Source organism: Pyrus communis, chromosome 11 (assembly GCF_963583255.1).
Source record: "Pyrus communis chromosome 11, drPyrComm1.1, whole genome shotgun sequence".
NCBI lineage: Eukaryota > Viridiplantae > Streptophyta > Magnoliopsida > Rosales > Rosaceae > Pyrus > Pyrus communis.
The window spans coordinates 15,183,953-15,206,991 of NC_084813.1; the positions used below are offsets into that span (position 1 = coordinate 15,183,953).

Sequence of the window (23,039 nt, forward strand, 5' to 3'; positions counted from 1 at the left end):
GTTTCATATTTTTTTTTAAATTCTATTTTTTTTTTTTCCTATAACTTCTATTTTACAAAATTTGTTTCATTTTTTTTTAAATTCTATTTTTTTCCTATAACTTTCTAAGCCATTACACAACATTAAATTAAATTAAGTAACATGAAACAACATTAAACAATATGAAACAACATTAAATAACATTAACCAACATAAAAATTATACAACATAAAAAAAACATTTAACAACATCAAACTTAAACAACATTTTTTAAAGCATTTAACAATGTAAAACTTAAACACCTACTCCATGCTTCTTTTGACAACATCAACTCCACCCTCTTGACGGTTTGCTGATGATCTTCCACCGTTCTTGTAGAATACCGAAAGCTCTCTCAACATCTTTATGGTATGCCTCTTGGTGTAAGGTAAACAACTTTTCCACATCATTTCTAGGGTTTTGAATTGCTTGGACAAGTGTCGCCCACTTTGGGTGGATGTCATTTGCCAAGTAATTCCTCATATTGTATTGACGGCCGTTAATGTAGTAATCAAGTTGAGGTGTTTTACCTTCCGTCAGGCGATTGAAGAAGGGTGAACGCCCAAGAACTGTAATGTCATTTTGGGATCCAAGTACTCCAAAGAAAACATGCCAGATCCATGTGTCATATGAGGCAACCGCCTTTAACACAACAGTTGGCTTTCTCGACCTTCTGCTCAAGCCTCTTTGCTATCTGGTGGGACAATTCTTCCAATCCCAAAGTATGCAGTCTAATGACACTATTATGCCCGGAAATCCACGGTCTTCAGCTTTGCGAAGAAGCCGATTCAGATCTTCTTGATTTGGCTTGCGGAGGTATTCGTCTTTGTAAACCTGAACAATTGTGTCACAGAATTGTTCAAGAGTATCAGAGCATGTAGACTCAGACATACCATGGGTTTTATCTATTGAATTAGTTGGGGAGCCATAGGCCATCATTCGGAGTGCAAGAGTAACCTTCTGATGAGGTGAGAAACCAGGGCGGCCTGCTCTGTCCCGCTTTTGTCGAATGTATGAATTGACCTGCTGGACATCATGAAGTAAACGCTTGAAAACATGATGTCTTATCTGGAAACGGCGTCTAAAATCCTCTTCTGTGTACACCGAGTTGGGGTTAAAGTAGTTGTTCATCAGATTGGCATGCGTCATCGCTCTGTTTCATGGTTTGTAAGAGTGACCAACAATAGAGCCACCCCATTGAGGTTGTTCCTCAGTTGGCTGACACACCATGGCCGCAACCATGTCTACTGCTCTGTTTTGTTTGTTGCGCCTTACTTGGACTTTTCATCAGACTCCTTATCTTTTCGTCTCATTTGTGCCCATTTTTCTTCCAATTTGGAATTGGATGAGGACCCCCAGTTGGAATCCAAAGAGGATCCAAAGTTGGAATTCTTTGCAAACTTGAATTGAAATAGATTGAATTCAAAGTTGTGTGAATGATAACCCAATATCCACCCTATTTATAGAAGAAAAAAAATTCAAATCCAACGGTACATCAGCTACCAACCGCTAACTGAAGTCATGCTGATATCACTTAGCCGTTGGATTTGAATTTAAGTTGTAGTTTTTAAATAATAAATTATTTTTGGCCCTATGGCCCTCGATTGGAGATCGTTTTTTGTGACAGGGCTAAAATGAGTCATATGGCCCTTTGACCCTTGGTTGGAGATTGAGGCAAATATGGCCCTGTACTGTTCATTAAAATATTAATATCTTGGAAGGCCAAAGGGCTAAAACGAGTCCTCTGGCCAGCCCTCGGTTAGAGATGGCCTAATATTTTAATGAATAGTGTAGGGCCATATTTCTTACCATCTCCAACTGTAGGGCCAGAGAGCCATAGGCCAAACATAGCCTTGTGAAAAAAAAACCATCTCCAACTGAGGGCCAAAGAGCCATAGGGCCAAACATGATTTATTATTTAAATTTAAAAACTACAACTACAACAAATTAAATGTAATATAATTAAATATTTAAAATAAATTGTGAAAACACTTACTTCATCGTAGTAATTGTCACCACTTTCATGTCTACTTGCGGCGGTTAACAGTTGTATGTTAAATTAATTTTTAATTTAAGTGTCAATTACTAGTACAACTTAGTTTGAGATAGTTACATGTGTAAATGCACATTTACCATCTCTGATAGGAAGCTTATATTTGGGGTACCCATTATTTTTGTCCCACCTCGGTCGTGGGAGAGAATTGAGCAACCAAAAGCTTATATTGGGGCACCCATTATATTTGTCCCACATCGGCCGTGGGAGATTAATGAGCAAGCAAACATGCCTATAAAAGGAACACCCCAACATTGAACAAATCACCTTTCTCGCCCTATAATTAAATATTTTTTAAAAAATTTCGGCTCCTCAAAAAAAAAAGAAATTCAAATATAACGGCTAACTGATGTCAGCATGTTACCGTTGCATTCAAAATCCGGCTAGGCCTGGGGCTGGCTAGGTTGGGCCAGCCAGTTGGCCTTTTGGCCTTTTTTATCCCATGGGGCCCACGAGCCCTTTGGCCTAGCCCTCGATTGGAGACGGTTTTCGAACTATTTTCAGCTCTCTGGCCCTCTGGACCTTTGGACCCTTTAGTTGGAGATGGTCTTAGGTCCCCACTTCTAAGGCTCCCTAATTTTCACAAATTATTTTTTACTTATTTTTTTTTTCATCCACATATAACTATAGTTTTACACTTAAAACAAAATCAATCTTTGTAATTCAACCGTTCATTCATTTACTAAACGTAATAAGTAACTTTGTACAAAAACAATAGAAAAAGATTGAAATTTGGCGTACTTGGTAGTGAGTCTAGCGACCCCTCTTTTGGTCAAATTGGTCCAACTTGGTAAAGACTAGTAGGCGAGCCCAGCGAGGCAATATCCTTCCCCAGGTCAGGTTATTGCTTCTCTTCTTCATCCTTTTCTTTTTCTTGTAATTTAATTTGTAAGCTTGTTTGTAAATGGAATTAGAATTTTCAAATCCATGCTCCCTCTAGGAATTTATCTTTAAAAGATTTTAGGGATTTAGAGATTCAATCTTTTATGGGTTTATGGATTACTCTAAGGATTTACAATGAAATATTTTAGGATTTAGATATTCAATCTTTTACGGGTTTCTGAATTCAATTTAGGGTTTTACCGTTTTGCATATCAAATTCTGTTAAATATATCTAGTTTTGTTGTTTGATTTGCTTTTGAAATATTGTTAAATTGGAACCATAAAAAATAAAACAAAACCCATGAGTATCATTGTCATCATCCATTTCCAGATTGGATGGGTTAGCTATTTTGTCAATGGAAAAGAATTGTTTGAAAAATTAAATTATGTAAACTTATTTAGTACATTTGCGTCTAAAACTGCAAGACATATAATATTTAAGTCAAGTTTGTATATCCTTCTTCTTTTAATATTAATTTTTAATAATAATTGATGTAGAAATAGACTTTTATATGTATTTAGCGAAACTTTTTTTCATATGTACACAGAGTCAGAATACTGAGAACTTTAAAGCCCCACTTAGAATGCTCGCTTAGTGCACTAAATTCCCAAGACCGGCCCTTATGTGCCTGGTTGAAGCAGCTTGTTGGATCCTTGTGTGTCATCTCTTGTGTGTACTGATTTTTACTCAATTTAGCCAAATTATGGTTGAAATGTTTGGTTCTCCACCGACAGTCCTTGGCATCGTTAACAACTCAAATGAAGCTTCAACATCTGTGTGCTTTCACATATTAAAAAAAGAAACACATCATGATCATAATTTGCGTTGATTCGAGCTATACGAATTATTAATAGTGAGAAAACGCGGCTGTTTGGAGCTTAATTATAAGTAATCATGTGATTAGCTAACATGATTAACATTAGTCGACAAGGTATAATAATTCAACGTATAATGAGACGACTACGATGTCAAAAATGCTAAAGAGATTCTTAAAGTAGGACTTTTATGGATTCTATGTCACCTCACAGTTTAACGTCAATTTTTGAGACAATTTTATATATATATAATATTGTACAAAAAAAATGAGGTAACAGATAATCATAAAGCGTTCCACTTTCAAGAGAGTTTCCTTAATATTTCTCTAATTCAATTTCTTCTGGTGTAATAAGAAAAATGTTTACCAAATGCCTCGTGAAAAATAGCTATGGCAATAAGTAATAAAGTATTAGTATTTTTTTATTTTATAAAATAATAAAAAATAATTTTATTTGTAATTTCATGTATAGTTTTTAACCGGTCTCGTTACGCTACGTGTCATTATCCGAAAGTACAATTTTTGGTGATAGATTTCAATAAGATTTTTATCCAATTCTGTCATGCCACGTGTCATTAACTTTTTAGAATCGTTGAGGATAGATTTCCGATAAGATTTTTAACCAATCTCATCGCACCACGTGTTACAATCTGTTTAGAATCTTTGAGGGTAGATTTTGATAAGATTTTTAATGAATCACAGCGTGTCACGTGGCATTATCTACAACCTAATCGTTTTTTTTTTCTCCATATAACCCACCATCTATCCTAAGAAATCACACACCAAAATTAAAATCTCTCAAAATCTCTATCCTTATTCATAGTTTCTCCTTCCTTCTTACAATGTATTCTTCAAGGATGTTGTGGAAAATCGATGAGCAAGAGAAAGAATTGTTTAAGTAAGGGGAAGAAATGTTCAATCTCCAGGAAGAAGAAAATGAGATGGAAGAGGAAGAGGATGAGGAGCGTAGAAGGAGAGATGACGAAGCAAGAAGCCAAAGAGCCTTACGTTCCCGTCATCTCTCCTTCTAAGCTCCTCATCCTCTTCCTCTTCCATCTCCAGGCACAGGGGTTCCGCAAACATTGATAGAAGCACGCAATGATGAAGTAATGATCCCTTGGACAATTATTTTGACTGTAACAGTGCATTCCTTGATGTGTACTTTAGACATCGTTTTAGAATGCAACGATATTTGTTCAACAAAATAATCATTACGCAACCATGATTCTTACTTTGTGCAAAAGAAAGATGCTTATGGTGACATATACAAGGCTCGCTGAACAGCAGGGAACCTTCGTGCTATCTATATATCTTGAAACCATTCAGAAAAGTTGAAAACGTATTCTAAGTTAATGACGAACAATCATTTTTCTTCTTTCTTTGTTGATCATGTTTTACATATATATATATATAATATTAAAGTTTAAAGAGCTACCTATACATATATATATATATATACCTAATTAAAGTTTAAGGAGCTACAAAGGAATGGCTATATATGGCCCTCTCCGAGTCATTGGCCTTTTAGCATCTCGAGCTTTATATATTTTTTTTCCATCAAAAGCTCAACAAAGAAAGAAAAGTCATGGCAAAATAATGAAAGAAAAAAGAGCTTAGTTGTCCTCAACTACTGCGGAATTTATGCCTATCAACAGCTTAAAAGAGAAAAGGGAAAATTTAATAAGAAAATCCATATTTTATCATGTATATTTTGTTAATGTGAAATTCATTATGAATACGTCCTCACATGTGGTGATGTTTTAATTCAAATATGTGATGTAGAACACATGTTTAGACTTCACACCTAGGATAACTGGCTCTGATACCGTAAATAAAATTGAGATTTCACCATAAACCGAATGGGGGCACACGTGTGGACAATTTAAATTCAGTGAAGTTCGAGAGAGCTTTCTCGATATGTGATTCATAGTCTCAACATATTTTACTACGGGTTTTTTTATCTAAAAAAAGTATTATATCTAACATAGTTGTGGCGTTATGAAATTATAGAAATGAGGTTGAATATATAGTGCATGGCCGGTCTCACTCTTAAGAAAAGGTGGCCGGCCCTTTGGGGTATTTTTGTGTGAAATGGGTGATTTAATTGGTAATTAATGGATTAATTAGGAATAAATCCATTAATTAGCCAATTAACTTAATTTATATGGAATGTTTTGAAGGTTATGAAATAATTACCTTGTGGAAAATATAGGATGAGGATGGATGAAATAACTTTTAATTTGTTACCTATTTTGGGCACTTTTGACTTGATTGTGGGATGTTTGTCCACTGCTTGCGCGTAGGAATTTCGGTGCTGCTCAAGGGTAATTTTGTCCTTTTTGCCCAAAAATTCACGTGTCGCCTCTTGATTATTTTTGGCTCCACAAAAATAGTAGAGAGCACTAACAAACTCAATTCACATGATATAATGGTTGACACTTAAAGGAATAAAACGACATCGTTTTAAGTGGGTATGAAATTCGGTTCAGTTTAGATTGGTTTGGTGTAGCTCACTGACAAGCAGTGCTGGTATCGGCTTGTAGCATTGGCAGTGGTCGCACTTTTGTACTAACTCGTTAGCATTTTGGTGCATGGTAGGCCAATAGTAGTTTGCGTTAAGAGCCTTCTATGCTAAGGATTGACCACCGAAGTAATTTCCACAAACGCCTTCATGGATTGAGCTTAGAACCTTCAAGTCATCAGGAGGCGCTAAATAGAGGAGATGTGGCCCATTGTAGGATCTTCAGATGAGAATGCCGTTCCACATGTAATAGTGTGTTGCCTTGATTTAGAGCTTCCTAGACTTTAATCTTTCCATGGGGAATGTGCTATTGACCAGGTAGTCTACAATGGAATCTTGCTAGTTTGGAGTTGTACTAACCTATGACACCTCGGCTGCTAGCTTCACCTCTATGCTTGGTTGGTCTAGATATTCCTCAGGGATAGAGCGTTTGAGTTAGTGGTTAAGGGTAGAGCCTAGGCCAATTAGTGCATCCACGTGAGCGTTGTCTGCCGTCAAGTCTTTTGCCATTCGGAGGCATGCTAGTAGGGTCTTGTACTCTGTTTCGTTGTTGGGTACTTTGAAGCTTAGAGTGATCGCCTGTTCGAGTATCGAATCGTCTAGGGTGATAAGGACTACGTCTGCTCTCGAACTGTTGTAGTTGGATGAGCCGTCAACATGCAAATGCTAGAAGTCTCCATCGGGTAAAGCAGGCACGGCTAGGGCATGCTCGGCTACCTTCAGGGCGTCTTTGGACTTCTCTGTTGCGTTGTGAATGCATGGTAGAGAGTCGTGGAGCTGGGGCCATATTACTGCTGGTACATGTTGTTCCTATATAGAATCTTTTGGGACGACGAGGACAAAACTTGCTTCCGAGTGTGTCCTTCCAGTATTCATCTGCCCTTGGTGTGTCTTTTGGGCTGAGTTGTTGCGTTCATCAAAAAACTTTGCATCAGCCAGGGTCTATGCCTTTATCGTCGCGCGTCTAGATTGGGCGAAATAATGCGTCATGAGGATGATTGCGTGTGTTTGAAAGTACAACTTGAGCTTCCAAGTTGCAACAACTATCGCCAAAGTTAGCTTTTGAATTTCTGGTAGCATCGAGGAGAGCTTTTGAACTGTGGAATACAGGCAATTGGGCCCTCAGCTCTTTTCCTAAGATGGTAGAGCTTATTGCTGCTTCAGATACCGTCAAACATTTGAATAAGTCCTCCACTGCTTCCGATTTGGATAGTATGGAGGTGATGTCAGGTACTTCTTAAAGTCCATGAATGTGCATTGGCCAGCCTCGTCCCAAAATGCATGTTTCTCTGCCAGAACGAAAGAGTCTGCCATAGTTAGATCTTCTTTTATGATCAATTTTCTAAATATCGGGTGGTCTGCTGGAAGTCCTTTTTGGAAGGCTGCTCTAGCTATCAAGTCGTTGCATCCGACTATCATTGCCTTCTCTACTTTGAACCTTTTCACATAGTTACGAAGTGACTATTTTGGGTTCTTATTGACATTGAATAAATGGTCGGACTTCTTTTTGATCGAGCGATAGGATGAATATTCTTTGGTGAAACTCCTGATAGATTGTGGCGGCAGGGTGTAGAACCAATCTTGCGCCTCACCTTGCAGAGTGGTGGCGAATATCTTGCACATGAGATCGTCGTTGTTTCGATAGAGGATCATTACGCTTTGGTAGTGTTTTAAATGTTTCTCCGAGTCTTCATCCCCTTTGAAAGATGTGAAATGTGGCATGCTGAACTCGCGTGGCTTTGCTTGTTCAATCTCGTCCGTGAAAGGTGACCTACTTATGTTGGTTATGTTCGATCGTAGTGCCTCATCGGTGACCTCGTTGCATTGAAAATTACGCAATCACTTAGTCAAGAATCTCTCTACTTCTTCCTGAATTTTCCTCTGTTGAGGTAGCGGAGCTCTCAGCTGCCCCTAGCCGTGACTTGCTGGTCTAGGCTATTCTTCCATGTGTTTGGCTCGTTTATGCTGCGGATGCGGTGCATCTAGTGCGTTTCTAGCAGGTGAACAAGTTTTTCACAGGCTGTCGGTTGAGCTTGAGCCGGATTAAGTGACTGCTTCTCTCCGTCTGTCTTGCTGCCTACTCCAATGTAAGGTGAATGATGCTTCTTGCGGGCTTAGCCGCTAATAAACACTTCGTCTATAAGGTTGCTCATGTTGACTATTGGAGTGTGACCTCAATCAAATGAACACTCATATGTGGGCCTAGTCAAGAATGCACGCTCATCTGCGAGCTAAAATGGGAGTATACCCTATCCTGGGGGCCCAATCGGTAGTGTACACTGCCCGAACGCTCGGTTTGTGGCTGGTCGAGTGGCTGTTTACCGGGACGCTACTGAAGAGGTTCTTTGTCTGCCCTTGTCCTACTTTGGGACACCTCGTCTGAGGCACATTGCATCTCGGTGCACTGTACGAGCTGGTTCACCAAGGTCATCTGCTGTGCGAAGGCGCTCGTCAACTCTATGACTTGTCGAGACAAGTGTTGTTCTCCATTTAGGTTGGAATAGGTTGGAAGGAATGCGTCTCCTTGAGCAATGGAAGTGTGGTAGACTCCGAGCGCGAGATTTGAGTTAGGAAATATCAAATCCGTAGAAAAATGTGGTGGAAATGTTCCCAGTTCTATCGTTGATCCAAAAATTTGGAGCCATGACAGTTGAACTAATCTTGGATTGATTTGGGCTCCTTGGAAGGCCATGGGAATAGATAAGGCTGCGAAAGTAGGTTGGGCCACGAGAGCAGGCTGAACCACATAAGCAGGTTGGGCCACGGGAATGGGCTGCTTGGTGGGAGTAGGCTGGGCCACGAAAGAAAGCTGCTCGGCGGGAGCAGGCTGGGCCACGAGAGCAAGCTGCTCGACTGGATTAGGCTGGATCACGATAGTAGGCTAGACCACGGGAATGGGCTGCTCGACGTGTGGCGCACGTGGGTGCAAGGCTAGGGCTCAGCTTGGCAACGTGTTGGGCTTAGAGTGACATGGTTTAGGCTGTTGCTTTGGTGTCATGGGCCGTAGATGGCACAGCTTGGGCTTGCTTAGATGGCACGGTTCGGGCCGTAGGGGTGGTGCCATGGACCTCGCCACGAGTGGTGGCTATGGTGGCCACCACGGTGGTTGCCATGGTAGAGCTCCACAGCGATGGTGCGACTCCACCTATGATCACATTTAGCCTCGTGGATCACCGCAGTCCCATTTCTTGAATATTGGAATTTTCTAAATTTCTAGCCATTGTATTTCTCTTTTACGTTTTATCAAAGAATCTTTGCAAATAAAAAATTCTAATAATAAGAACGTATGAAAAATGTACAAATGGACAAGAAAAAAAATAGAGAAAAACCTTTTATGCGAGAGTCTTGTACGAATGTGTGTACTTCAACTCTCAATGAAAGCACCAATTTGTGGATGCAAATTTCCGCCTTCTTCTTCTTAGATAAAATTGCTACAAAACAAATAACACCTTAGGTCAAGGCCAAAAGCTTCACGCACCCATGATGATTTTTTTTGGGGGGGGGGGGAGGGTGCTTTGGCCAAAGAACCTCCGATGCAAAAGTTAGAATTTGGAGAGAAAAGTGTTTAGAGAGTTTTTGGAGTTTTGCAAAAGTGTGGACTTAGGTTTTTAGAGGAAATGAGGTTGAATATATAGTGCATGGCCGATCCCCCTCTTGAGAAAATGTGGCCGGCCCTTTGGGGTATTTTTGTGTGAAATGGGTGATTTAATTGGTAATTAATGGATTAATTATGAATAAATCCATTAATTAACCAATTAACTCAATTTCTATTGAATGTTTTGAAGGTTATGAAATAATTACCTTGTGGAAAATATAGGATGAGGATGGATGAAATAACTTTGAATTTGTTACCTATTTTGGGCACTTTTGACTTGATTGTGGGATGTTTGTCCACTACTCGCGCGTAGGAATTCCAGTGCTCCTCAAGGCTAATTTTGTCCTTTTTGCCCAAAAATCCACATGTCACCTCTTGATTATTTTTGGCTCCACAAAAATAGTAGAGAGCACTAACAATCTCAATACACAGAATATGACAGTTGACACTTAAAGGAACAAAATGACGTCATTTTACATGGGCATGAAATTCGGTTCAATTTAGATTGGTTCGATTTTTGAATCCCAGAAACCGAAATCGAACCATTCAACTTCGGTTCGGTTCGGTTTGACTCATTTTGGTTCCCATTTTTTTGGTTCTGTTTTTTCAGTTTCGGTTCGGTTTTTTTTTTTTTTTTTAACCCACCCTTAGTACTCCATATATTTTCTTAAAGTTTATTTCCAAGTCTACCTAGATCTTGCTCTGCCCCTTTTTCTATGAGTGTGACAACCTGTTCTTAAATTTACGTTTTTATTTATTTTAATCGAGGGGATTGATGAAAATGCCCCTAGAGGCAAGGACTTTGACTTCCGTGAAGCATCGTCTAGAGAAACTTATGACTTATTCCTTTAGCGCATTTGTGTAGTACTCGTTGGTACGAACGTATAGGCGAAAGCCGTTTGCGATTTTGGACTATAACGGTATAGTTACAAACGTTAGAAATTGGTTATTTATATTTTAGATTATAAAATGTTAAACTCCCACCCTGTGGGAAGACTGACCAATCAGATTAAAGGGTAAGGACCAATCAGAAAAAAGGGAGAATAGAAGCAACCAATCAGAGGAGAGAGAGAGAAAATAAAACATCCTTCCCTATTTTTCAACCCGTGCACACCACAACCCGCCAGTGACTTGGGTTGTTTTCGATCAATCTCCACCATTTTTTCAGGCCAACTACACCCATCCATCACTTGCAACCTCTTCCACAACCTCTCATCTAACATTTCCACCAAAAATCAAGGGTTTTTAAGGCCTAAACCGAGTAGAACTTCATCGGAGAACCCGAAGGTTCTCGACGGCGATTCCGCCGTTCCGGCAAGTTTCACCACCCACCATCACCTTTGATCAACTTTTCTTAGACCCCAGAACAAGACCCAACCAGTGATAGGGGCGTTGGAACACCAGAGAAGTCAAATCGAAGCACACCCTTTATGGGGTTTCCAATGGTTTGAGGACGATTTAGGGCATTTCCAGGCCAAATTGAACTTATCCACAAGTATAAAACTTGCTCTACTTATTGAGGTCTTCATTTCTATGAAGTTTGAGAATTTTTAGAAATAGTTGATTTTTCTGGCGAGTCAGGGCGACCGACCACCGTATACGGCGGCGCGTGGGTGAGGCATCCCCTGACTTTTCTAGGCTAAATTTGAGTCTCTAATTCTGTATGTGAAGTCCGATTGATGAATTTCAGTTGTTTGAGCCTAGTTCCATTAAGGTTTGCTACTTGATTATTATAGTAATCGACGATCCGACCGTTGGATCATCACCACACTTTAATATGTTATAATACATAATTTATGAGGATCATAGGAACTTATGGATTGGGAATCCAACGTACGGATCTTCCTGAATTGGATTTGTTAGTTCATAAAATAAAACGTTGACCGCCACTGGAATTTGCAATTGGTGGAGATCCAACCGTTGGATCGTAATGAAACTTTAGTATGGTGTTTTAGAAGCATAATATAGATCTTTGGAAGTTACGGATTGGAAGTTTGAGGTGCGGATCTTCCAGATCGAGTTACATAGGGTTGTGGACCCTACCGTTGACCTTTGATGGACGGTTGACTTTTGGTCAATGGGTTTCAAATCATTCTAGAATGTTCTTGGGGATGTGTTTTACGTAAGTTATGTGTTCTATCAATAAGAATTATGAGTTGTAAATTGATATTTGTTCTAGGTGACGATCGTTCGTGACGCCTTGATATTCGTGCTAAGGAGTTGTAGCTTGGATCTCAAGTGAGTGGGTCTTTTTCCTTTTTAAAGTGTGTGTGTGTGTGTGTGTGTGTGTGTGTACACCTTATGGTTTTCCAGAAATGTTTTAAATTGATTATACATAGCATGCCATGATTTAAATGTGTTATATTTAAATATTGCATTGTGATGAGATTTGTGGTTATGCCAAATGATCCTACGGAGGCGCAGGTAAGTTCAGGTGAGTTATTATGTGATTGAAATGGTTGAATTATATGAGCATGCATACATTCATTTAGAGCTCATCATTGCTGCACCCAGGTGTTAGTGCCCCCGCCCCGGGCCAGGGCACAACCTTTACGTGGTTGTTCACCTCCCGCATCGCACGCTCGCCTTGAATCCAAGTTAGGTGCTAGCTTGTTGTACAGGTTGCATTAGGTGACTCCAACTCATAGGTGACCTGCGCATAGCGCTAGCTTTTACGTGATCGTAGCCCTAGAACGTACATATTGACACCCAGCCTGTCCTACTGGTCACACTAACTCCGACTGGCATGTTAGTTTAGACTGATCTCACACCTGGCTTATATTTATTATTGCTGAGATATTATGGCATGCTTCTATTTTTACTGCACCTGTGCATTCATTTTTCATACCTATGTAGTATTATTTTATGGAAACTATACGGATTTTACAGCGAAGGGTTATAAGGCTTTCAAAAGGTTTTTATTAAAACTTTATTTTTAGGCCCACTTACCCTTGTTTTTCACCCCTCCAGGTTCTAGTAGTAGAGTTTTCGTACCGACGTGGATTATTGGTAAATTTTGGTGTAGATGATTACCATCGATGGTATAATTCTCACCCTATTTTACTATACTGTACTTATGCTCTGTCATCACGTGTGAAATAGGTTCATATCCATTCACCGCGCACTCTTGTATTTAGGCACTTTTAGGTTTAAATTTATTCACATCTTCCACATCACTACACTTTGTGGCTTCATCACCCTCCAAGTGTCGGTCAGCATAGCTCGATTCGGAGTCCTAGTGGACATCCCGGGTTGGGTGTGACAATGAGCCTCCATCTCATAGTCACATCTTCTAACTTGAGCATTTGTAGGTCTTTGGGTCACGTTACAAAAATCATTTTTTTTCTTATTTCTGTAAAACTAAGATGTCATTTGAGATTTTGTTTTTAGTTTTTCGTTTTTGGTTTTCAGTTTCACTTTTTTTAAATTAAAATCTTGTTTGCTAACTACTTTCAATTTTTAGAAAAATTTTCTCAAGGCTAAATTTTGAAAATTTAAGAGGTGATTTAATAACCATTTTGTTTCCAGTTTTTTGTTTTTCAATTTTTTTTAAAACTAAAATCTTATTTGGTAACTACTTTCAGTTTTTATAAAAATAAATATGAAGACTAAGAAGTGAAAACTCAAAGTCCTATTTTGAAAACTTAAGAAAGTTTTTAGTTTTGAAAACCGAAATAAGTTACAAAACAACATTTCAATTTTCAATTTTCAAAAAAGTGAAAATTGGAGAACCAAAATCTAAAAATTGAAAATGAAATGGTTATTAAATAGGCTATAACGACCCGGCCCTGAAATATTTGTTTTATTTCGGAAAATAAGTATATTGGTGATAGGCCCGAACTAAACTCTTGTTTAGTTAACTTACCACTAATCCCAATAAAACACTTTAATTTCATGAACCCTCGCAATAAATTTATAACCAACATTTAGTTATCAAAGCACAAGGATAAAACTCAAGGGACAAAAGATTTACCTTGATTAATTAGCTACCCCTTAATGTGTTTCTTTATTTATAGGCCTTGTTTCCATCCACGGTCCATAATTACAATTTATATATCAAATGCACTATTTCTTTCACACTTTGTCACCACCTTCCTTTATAGATCAAATCCCATTCTATTCAATTTATTCTCAAAATATTTAATCTCACTTATTTTATGGTTGCATCTAACGTCTCGTTAGACTGCCGACGTACCCTAAACAGGGATCAAGCCATTTGTAGTTCACATTCCAAAACCTATTTCATATTCTTCACATTTTAAAGTAACTAACACTTCATAAATTAAGTCCAAACAATTGATCCACATCAAACATATTATAAATCTAGACTCAGAACATTGTAATTAGCTTAAAAAGAGCAATATCATCATCTTAGCCACGCACCGCCATAAATGTCGGTCGGCCGTCCAACTCGCCGGAAAATTCAACTATTTTTAAAAATTCTCAAAAATTACAAAAATGAAGATCTCAAAGAGTAGAGCAAACTTTATACCTGTGGCAAAGTCCACTTTGACCTGAAAAGGCTCCAATTTGCCTCGAACCCGCCGAAAACCCTATAAATGGGTGACTTCAATCTTTCATCTCAAGTGTTCCGCCACCCCTCTAGTTGTTTGGGTTTTGTTTCTGACATCTAGGGGAGGGTTTTAGTGGAGGAAAATATGTGAAATCATTTCACAATTTATGGATTTGGGCAAAGTCTCTCATGGCACCCATTAGGATTTTTGTACCAAAATACCATCAAATTTTTTGTGGAACTGGAAGAGATAGGGCCAAGGTGATGATTGGGAGCGGTTTCTAGGTCCAATTCGTCTAAAAATTTGACGAAAAACGGCAAGGAATCGCCAGCTTGTACAGTCCGGTCACACGGGTTAGACTCCTGATCCCCCTTGTCTCTTTCTCTCATTTCTCCTCCCGGTTCTCTCTCCCCATTCATCACCCTCCTTTCTATTCTTTTCTTTTAATCACAACCATCCATCATTTATTTTTCTCTTCAATCATAGCCACACACGTCGACATTTTGCGAGGCTTGACATGTCATTGGCATGCCACGGTCGACATTTTGCGAGGCTTGTCATGACATTGGCATGTCACGGTAGACATTTTGAGAGGCTTGGTATGTCATTGGCATGTTAAGCGAGTAACGCGCGAGAGCAATCCCATGATGGGTGACCCACAAGGAAGTTCTCGTGTGAGTTCCCAGAAACAAAACCGTGAGGGCATGGTCGAGGCCCAAAATGAACAATATCGTGCTGCAGTGGAATCGGGTCCTTCAATTTTAATTCAATTATAGCAATGGTCCTTCCAACATAACTCATTTTGATAAAATTCTGATGAAGTTGATGAAAATGACCATAGTTACACGTTTTGATGATAAGTTTGAATGGAGCGAAGAACATCAAGCGGTTTTCACAAAAATCAAGGTCTCCCTTACCACGCCACCAGCGCTAGTACCACCTCGCTGCAGTAGACCTCTCAAATTATACATTTCGGCAGCCGACGAGTCCATCGGTTGCCTCCTCGTACAAGATAACGATGCTGGGCGTGAACAAGCTATCTTTTATCTCAGCCGAAATCTAAATTCGCTAGAGATCAATTATTCACCCGTCTAGAAACTTTGCTTAGCTTTGTTTTTTTGCCGCATCAAAACTTCGGCATTACATGCTCCCGTGGCACAGTGCATGGCTCTAGATTTCTAAAGCCTTCTAAATGGAAATAAAATTACCAAAATAGCCTTGATTTTATACGTTAATAACTCTTTCGTTAAAACTTCGTTTCACGAACGGTTTTCGCCTACGTGTTCATAAGATCGAGCTCTACTCAAAATTATAAATTGTGACCTCAAAAGGTCTACGGATTTTAAATAATTAATTCCTAAATTTCAAACTTGATAACTAGTTTAATTTAAAACTAAACTTAGGTGAATTAATATCAATTCTCGATTCTTTTTGCATATTCATAATTTTGAATATTTCAATTCATATATTTAAATTTTTCAGGGTATGACACAGGCCCTAGTTTTTTGTTTTTTACATGTTTTTTAAAACAAAAAACTGAAATTTTGTTGAAAACCAAAGAATGAAACTGAAGGTCAAATTTTGAAACTCAAGAAAGTAGTTTTCAATATAAAAATGAAAACTGAAAGTAGTTGTCAAATAAGTTTTTCAGTTTTTAGTTTTTAAAGAAAATAAAAAATGAAATAGTTATCAAATGATCTCAAACAAAACGGCTTGAGTTTTTCATTACACTTGGCATTTGTGTTGTGTTTCCCGTATTCATATCGTTATCGTGTTATACTCGATATCTTAAAGGATCGTATCATATAACACTAGTTAAAATGAACGAGTAATATGACCTGACTCAAATTTGACCCGTTAATATTAAGGGGTAATATGACTTGACCGTTACCTATTAAAGAAAATAAGCCTAATACCCCTCGTGGTGTAGTCAATTAGCAAATTTAGTCCAAAATAATTTTCCATTAAATATCTGGTAATGCAAAGGTAAAACTGTACTTAAAGACTCCGTCGCTTAGGGCTCACTTGTCAGCCCCAAATGAATATACACACAGAGACGACGACACCCTTTTGATTCTGCTTTCAATTCTCACAAACCCCATTTCCCAAATCTGACTAGTTCATCACCCAACTAGGTTTTTTCACCTCAATTCGCTTGAACCCAGCTGTTTCGTTGGATCGGTGCGTTATTTAAATTATTTAAGGGGAACTCGTCTCAGGTTTTGCATTGTTCTTAAGAAATTAATTTCAGGGTTTAGTATTTTAAATGTGGTAAAGTCTAAAAAAGTTGTGGTCTTTAAGCTGATTCCTGCTAGATTAGGGGTTTAATTGGTGGGGTCTACTTGAATTTTGTGGGATTTGGGATATAGCCGTAGGTTTGATTTATTGGATCTGGAAGGTACTGAGGCATGCATTGGAAGTTTTAGTATTGAGTTTGGTAAAATAGATTCTGATCACAATGTCGGCGATGAATGTGGTTTTAACGGACAAAATACAGTTTCCTAGTGGTGGTGGCAGTGCGGCCATTGGAGGCGGCGAGATCCCCAACTCTCCAGTGGTTCCATAGGAGCGTGATGAACATCTGGTAAACCATATAGGATTACCTTGTCATAAAAGACAAACAGGAAGAAGAAGATGCATACATCAAAGTACATTTTTACCTTTGCATTAATGAATATTTAACGTAAAAATTGCATTAACAAACATTTAACGAAAAAAAACATTTTTGAATTAAATTTGCTAACAGACTACACCACAAGGGTTTAAATCCTAATTTTTTTTTTTTTTTACCAAGAGGGCTATTATCAGATTACCTTATCACCACGAATAACGTTTGTCCGATTAAGCTAAGAAAAATATATTTTAAACCAATAAATAATTAAATGAAAAACATAATAGCAAATTAGTATATACATACCACATTGTCATATAAATATTACTTCAAAACATAAAAACACATTTGTCTCACAAATATCACATAAATATTAATTAATGTAGAAGTAATGACAAGCTATACAACTTTTGTGAAGAGCTCAACTTTGAAATTCGCCACTATAATGACATAAACTACAGATCAAAATTTAACTGTTGATTGTTGTTTACATTTATGCTCCATTCTTTTCACTAATCTTTTTTTCTAGATGCCCTGAGTTTTTATTTAACATTATTGCCATGGATATAAACATTTCGATTAGATTATAAATAAAGTCTATCTTTTGACCAAAAAAAAAAAAGATCTTTTAGGGGATCCAAGAAGAAGAACGATTCGGACCATTGATATTGCGTTCAAAGGTTTATCGTTAATGAAAATATTGCTCGAAGTTTATAAAATCTCTAGAAATTATATAACATCGACTCATATTTTAGTTAATTGTAAATATCTGAACATGATATCAATGGTCAAAACCTCTTGTTTTTTCTACATACACTAAAAGATCATGTTTTACAAAGAAAAATCTAAAAACTGAAATTCGGTAGAAGAATAAAGCGTAAACGATAATCGACGGTTAAATACATGTCACATCCCAGCCCGGGGCGGGACCACTTCCTGGGCCCGCTCCACCACCGTAGCACGATATTGTCCGCTTTGGGCTTACCATTCCCTCACGGTTTTGTTTTTGGGAACTCACGAGCAACTTCCCAGTGGGTCACCCATCATGGGATTGCTCTAGCCCCCTTCTCGCTTAACTTCGGAGTTCTTACGGAACCCGAAGCCAGTGAGCTCCCAAAAGGCCTCGTGCTAGGTAGGGATGGGAATACACATTTAAGGATCACTCCCATGGGCGATGTGGGATGTCACAATCCACCCCCCTTAGGGGCCCGACGTCCTCGTCGGCACACCACGGCCAAGGTTAGGCTCTGATACCAATTTGTCACATCCCGGCCCGGGGCGGGACCACTTCCCGAGCCCGCTCCACCGTAGCATTTTCAATTATAAACAATACAGTGAGAAGTGTACAATCAATAACGCCCTACTATAAAGTAGTCTCGTACCCAAAGCTTCCTGAAACGCCACCCAAAACTTAGATGTAAATCGTGGATCACGATCCGAGACAATACTCACAGGGACACCATGGTATTTCACGATCTACAATACATCTCTCCCCTCTAGGCATAGCGAACTCTAAATCATATGTAGGGTCGGGGCGGGACCACTTCCCGGGCCCGCTCCACCACCGTAGCACGATATTGTCCGCTTTGGGCTTACCATTCCCTCACGGTTTTGTTTTTGGGAACTCACGAGCAACTTCCCAGTGGGTCACCCATCATGGGATTGCTCTAGCCCCCATCTCGCTTAACTTCGGAGTTCCTACGGAACCCGAAGCCAGTGAGCTCCCAAAAGGCCTCGTGCTAGGTAGGGATGGGAATACACATTTAAGGATCACTCCCATGGGCGATGTGGGATGTCACAATCCACCCCCCTTAGGGGCCCGACGTCCTCATCGGCACACCACGGCCAAGGTTAGGCTCTGATACCAATTTGTCACATCCCGGCCCGGGGCGGGACCACTTCCCGGGCCCGCTCCACCGTAGCATTTTCAATTATAAACAATACAGTGAGAAGTGTACAATCAATAACGCCCTACTATAAAGTAGTCTCGTACCCAAAGCTTCCTGAAACGCCACCCAAAACTTAGATGTAAATCGTGGATCACGATCCGAGACAATACTCACAGGGACACCATGGTATTTCACGATCTACAATACATCTCTCCCCTCTAGGCATAGCGAACTCTAAATCATATGTAGGGTCGGGGCGGGACCACTTCCCGGGCCCGCTCCACCACCGTAGCACGATATTGTCCGCTTTGGGCTTACCATTCCCTCAAGGTTTTGTTTTTGGGAACTCACGAGCAACTTCCCAGTGGGTCACCCATCATGGGATTGCTCTAGCCCCCTTCTCGCTTAACTTCGGAGTTCCTACGGAATCCGAAGCCAGTGAGCTCCCAAAAGGCCTCGTGCTAGGCAGGGATGGGAATACACATTTAAGGATCACTCCCATGGGCGATGTGGGATGTCACAATCCACCCCCCTTAGGGGCCTGACGTCCTCGTCGGCACACCACGGCCAAGGTTAGGCTCTGATACCAATTTGTCACATCCCGGCCCGGGGCGGGACCACTTCCCGAGCCCGCTCCACCGTAGCATTTTCAATTATAAACAATACAGTGAGAAGTGTACAATCAATAACGCCCTACTATAAAGTAGTCTCGTACCCAAAGCTTCCTGAAACGCCACCCAAAACTTAGATGTAAATTGTGGATCACGATCCGAGACAATACTCACAGGGACACCATGGTATTTCACGATCTACAATACATCTCTCCCCTCTAGGCATAGCGAACTCTAAATCATATGTAAGGTCGGGGCGGGACCACTTCCCGGGCCCGCTCCACCACTGTAGCACGATATTGTCCGCTTTGGGCTTACCATTCCCTCACGGTTTTGTTTTTGGGAACTCACGAGCAACTTCCCAGTGGGTCACCCATCATGGGATTGCTCTAGCCCCCTTCTCGCTTAACTTCGGAGTTTCTACGGAACCCGAAGCCAGTGAGCTCCCAAAAGGCCTCGTGCTAGGTAGGGATGGGAATACACATTTAAGGATCACTCCCCTGGGCGATGTGGGATGTCACATACAAATCTAAGGTTTATGGATTATGGTGTCGGATTTCGGAGTTGACCCCTTCACGAAAGCTGTAAAACTTGTCGTTATGAGTGATTGCATATTTTTCTTACATTTTTCACATTTCTACTATAATTATTATTAATTTTACACACAAATAAAAAAAAAACACAATTAATGAGGGTTTGGAGGGTTTTAAAAATCTAAATGATGTAACTATCGTGTATGCGTGAAGGATGCAATCACAAGCATTTATATATTCTTTCACATTTTTATACACTGGTACATTAATTATTATGAATTTTTATTTATTTTGAACTTCCTAAAATACTACTCACGAGGGTTTGTAGGGTTATAAAAGGTTAAACAATGATGTATTATCTCAAAACGTAGAGGACGTGATCACAAGCGTTGGCATATTTTTTTTCACATTTTTCACAATTGATTATTGTAATTTTTTTTAATGTGTTTGGTATTTGTAAATTACTTTTATATTTATATTTTTATTGTGTTTTATAATATTTTAATCTCACTTTTAAGAGGATAAATCATTTGAGCATGAGAGTAAAACAGTTTGTTAGATCTTAACTATAAAATTGAAAGTCAGTTTTTTTTTTTTTTTGTTATACTAATACAATACTAGTTGATTTGAATTTTGAACAACAAGTCAAGTAAAATTTATTGTCAATAATAATAGTAAGAAACTTTCATAATAAAAACAAAATTTTAACTTATATAGAATATTAGTACAATAATACGTATTTAATATACAATATATACACTATGACTGTTGTATTTTATAGTAAGTTTTTTAGTAGTTTAACTTTAAAATCACAAAATAGTTTTTTGCTTAACGGGTTAAAATAGGTTACCCACATGTTACCTATGCACAAACCCGTTAAGGACATTATTAATGCGTCGCTCAATAACGACCCGTTTAATTATCGTCTTGACCTGAAATATGTTATTTTCGTGTAGTGTAAAAATGTCTAGTTTTCATACCCTTTCGTAGTGTGGCCACATTCACTTAATTTGTAAGGAAAACTAATGAAAATGTCTTCAAAATTTTAAATTTTAACAAAAAATTATCTTATAACTTTATTTAATGATAAGAATAAAAAAACAAAAAAAACAAAAAACCTAATTACGTGCGTGCAATTGGATAGCGTTTTTTCCCAGATTTTGTTTGGTTTGGTGTGCTGGTGCTTTTTCCCAGCTTATGTATTTGCTTCTATAGAGTTTTTTTATCCATTTAAAATGTATGCCGCAACTTTTTTTTTTTTTAAAAAAAAAATATTTATGTGGAGTGAGTGATTGATGGCAGGAGAAGGGGGATTCATAAAAAAAAACCTTGCAGAAGGGTTTTTTTTTTTTTTGGAAGAAAATAAAAAAGCATTCTTAGGGAGAACTTGGGGAGTTCATTAACATAACATAAGGAACTCCAAAAAAAACTTTGAGTTGTGAACCATATGAATTTTCAATTACCTCCAGTTCTAATTGGCTCTTTGTTTGATTAGAAAATATAAAAAAATGAAAGAGTTTAATGTAAAACATTGGATCAAGAAAAAGATACTATTTATGAAACTGGACCAAGAAAGATACATTATTTATGAAACTGTATCAATTACTATACACAATTTATGAAACTGGATAAAAAACTAGACACTATTTATGAAACATGACCAAGAACTAGAAATTATATATGAAAGTGGACCAAGAACTAGACACTATTTATGAAACTGGATCAAGAATGAGACACTATTTATGAAACTGGATCAAGAATGAGACACTATTTATGAAACAAGACCCAATAATTAAACATTATTTACAAAAGTGAACCAAGAACTAGGCACTACTTATGAATCTGAACAATAAATAGCGTAGTTACGTTTAGTTTCATAAATAGTATAGTGTTCAATTTCATAAATAGTGTAGTACTGTTTCATAAATAGTGTCTGTGATGGATGCGCGCTGCGTCAGTTTTTTTTTTTTTTAATATTAAAATTTTGTCATTTTCTTTAAAATTTAAGTTCTTCTGTCCTCTTTATTAAAAAGTCAAGGGTTTTTCATTAAAATTTAAGTTTTTTATTAAATAAAGTTATAACATGATTTTTTATTAAATTAAACTTAACCCAAACTCTTTTCATGAAAAACTCTCTAATTTGTAAGACTATCTCCCATAGAGAGGCTAACTAGGGCTAGAAAAAAATCCCGAATTACCCAAACCAAACCGAAAATTCCCGAATTCAAAACCAAAAAAATCCCGAAATAAAAAATCCTGAAAAGTTCGGTAACCCATACCAAAAAAATCCTATGGATTCGGTACGGGAATTGGGACCTGGTTGGTAAATGTTCGGTAATCCCTAACCGATTTGTATACATATTATACATTTATTTATCATATATTATATATATATTAAAATAAATTGTAATCGTTGGATAAAAGACCTTACTCTCTCTAATCTCTCAAATGTGTCAACACTCCCTCTCTCACTCAGACGACCTGCACTTTTTCTCTAACCTCTCAAATATCTCTGCACTCTCTCCTCTCCTCCTCAGCGCTATGTCAACAAACTCAACACTCTCTTTAATCTCTCGAATCGTCTCTACACTCTACTCCCCTCCTCCTCCCTCTGTGAGCAGACTCAACAAGTCCGACCGACCACCACACCTCTATGACTCCTCCATATTCTAGATCCAAGCTTCCATGGTTCCACCTCGAACGACCTCCAAACCGAAGCTTCTCTGATATGATAATGAAGGTGTCCAGATTCATGAAATTATTGTACCTTGATTTTGATTTGGATTCTAAATTTGAGAAGGTTTTGAACTTTCAATTTGGAGATTTAGAATTAATGAAAATCCCCTTATTTTAATTACTGCTTGATATCTTTGTATTTGGCTTTCTGCTTTTGAATATTGATCGAGGGCTTCTTCGATCGTTGTATTGTTGACCCTCTGAATTTTTAGGGTTTGTTTGCAAATTTGGGATTTGGGATCTACGTTAATTCGATCTTCT

The 23,039-nt window shown here is 38.4% G+C and overlaps 1 protein-coding gene across 1 annotated transcript; it reads right to left on the minus strand.

Moving 5' to 3' along the window:
• Positions 1-708: 708 nt before the first annotated feature.
• Positions 709-1,167, minus strand: LOC137709064 (uncharacterized). Its single transcript, XM_068448204.1, has one exon. It carries the CDS (start codon positions 1,165-1,167, stop codon positions 709-711), a length of 459 nt encoding a protein of 152 aa, XP_068304305.1.
• Between the last annotated feature and the right edge of the window lie 21,872 nt (positions 1,168-23,039).

What these genes read in the sequence shown, in the direction of transcription:
- LOC137709064 (XM_068448204.1), bottom strand. Translation starts at nt 1,167, where the DNA reads ATGACGCATGCCAATCTGATGAACAACTACTTTAACCCCAACTCGGTG.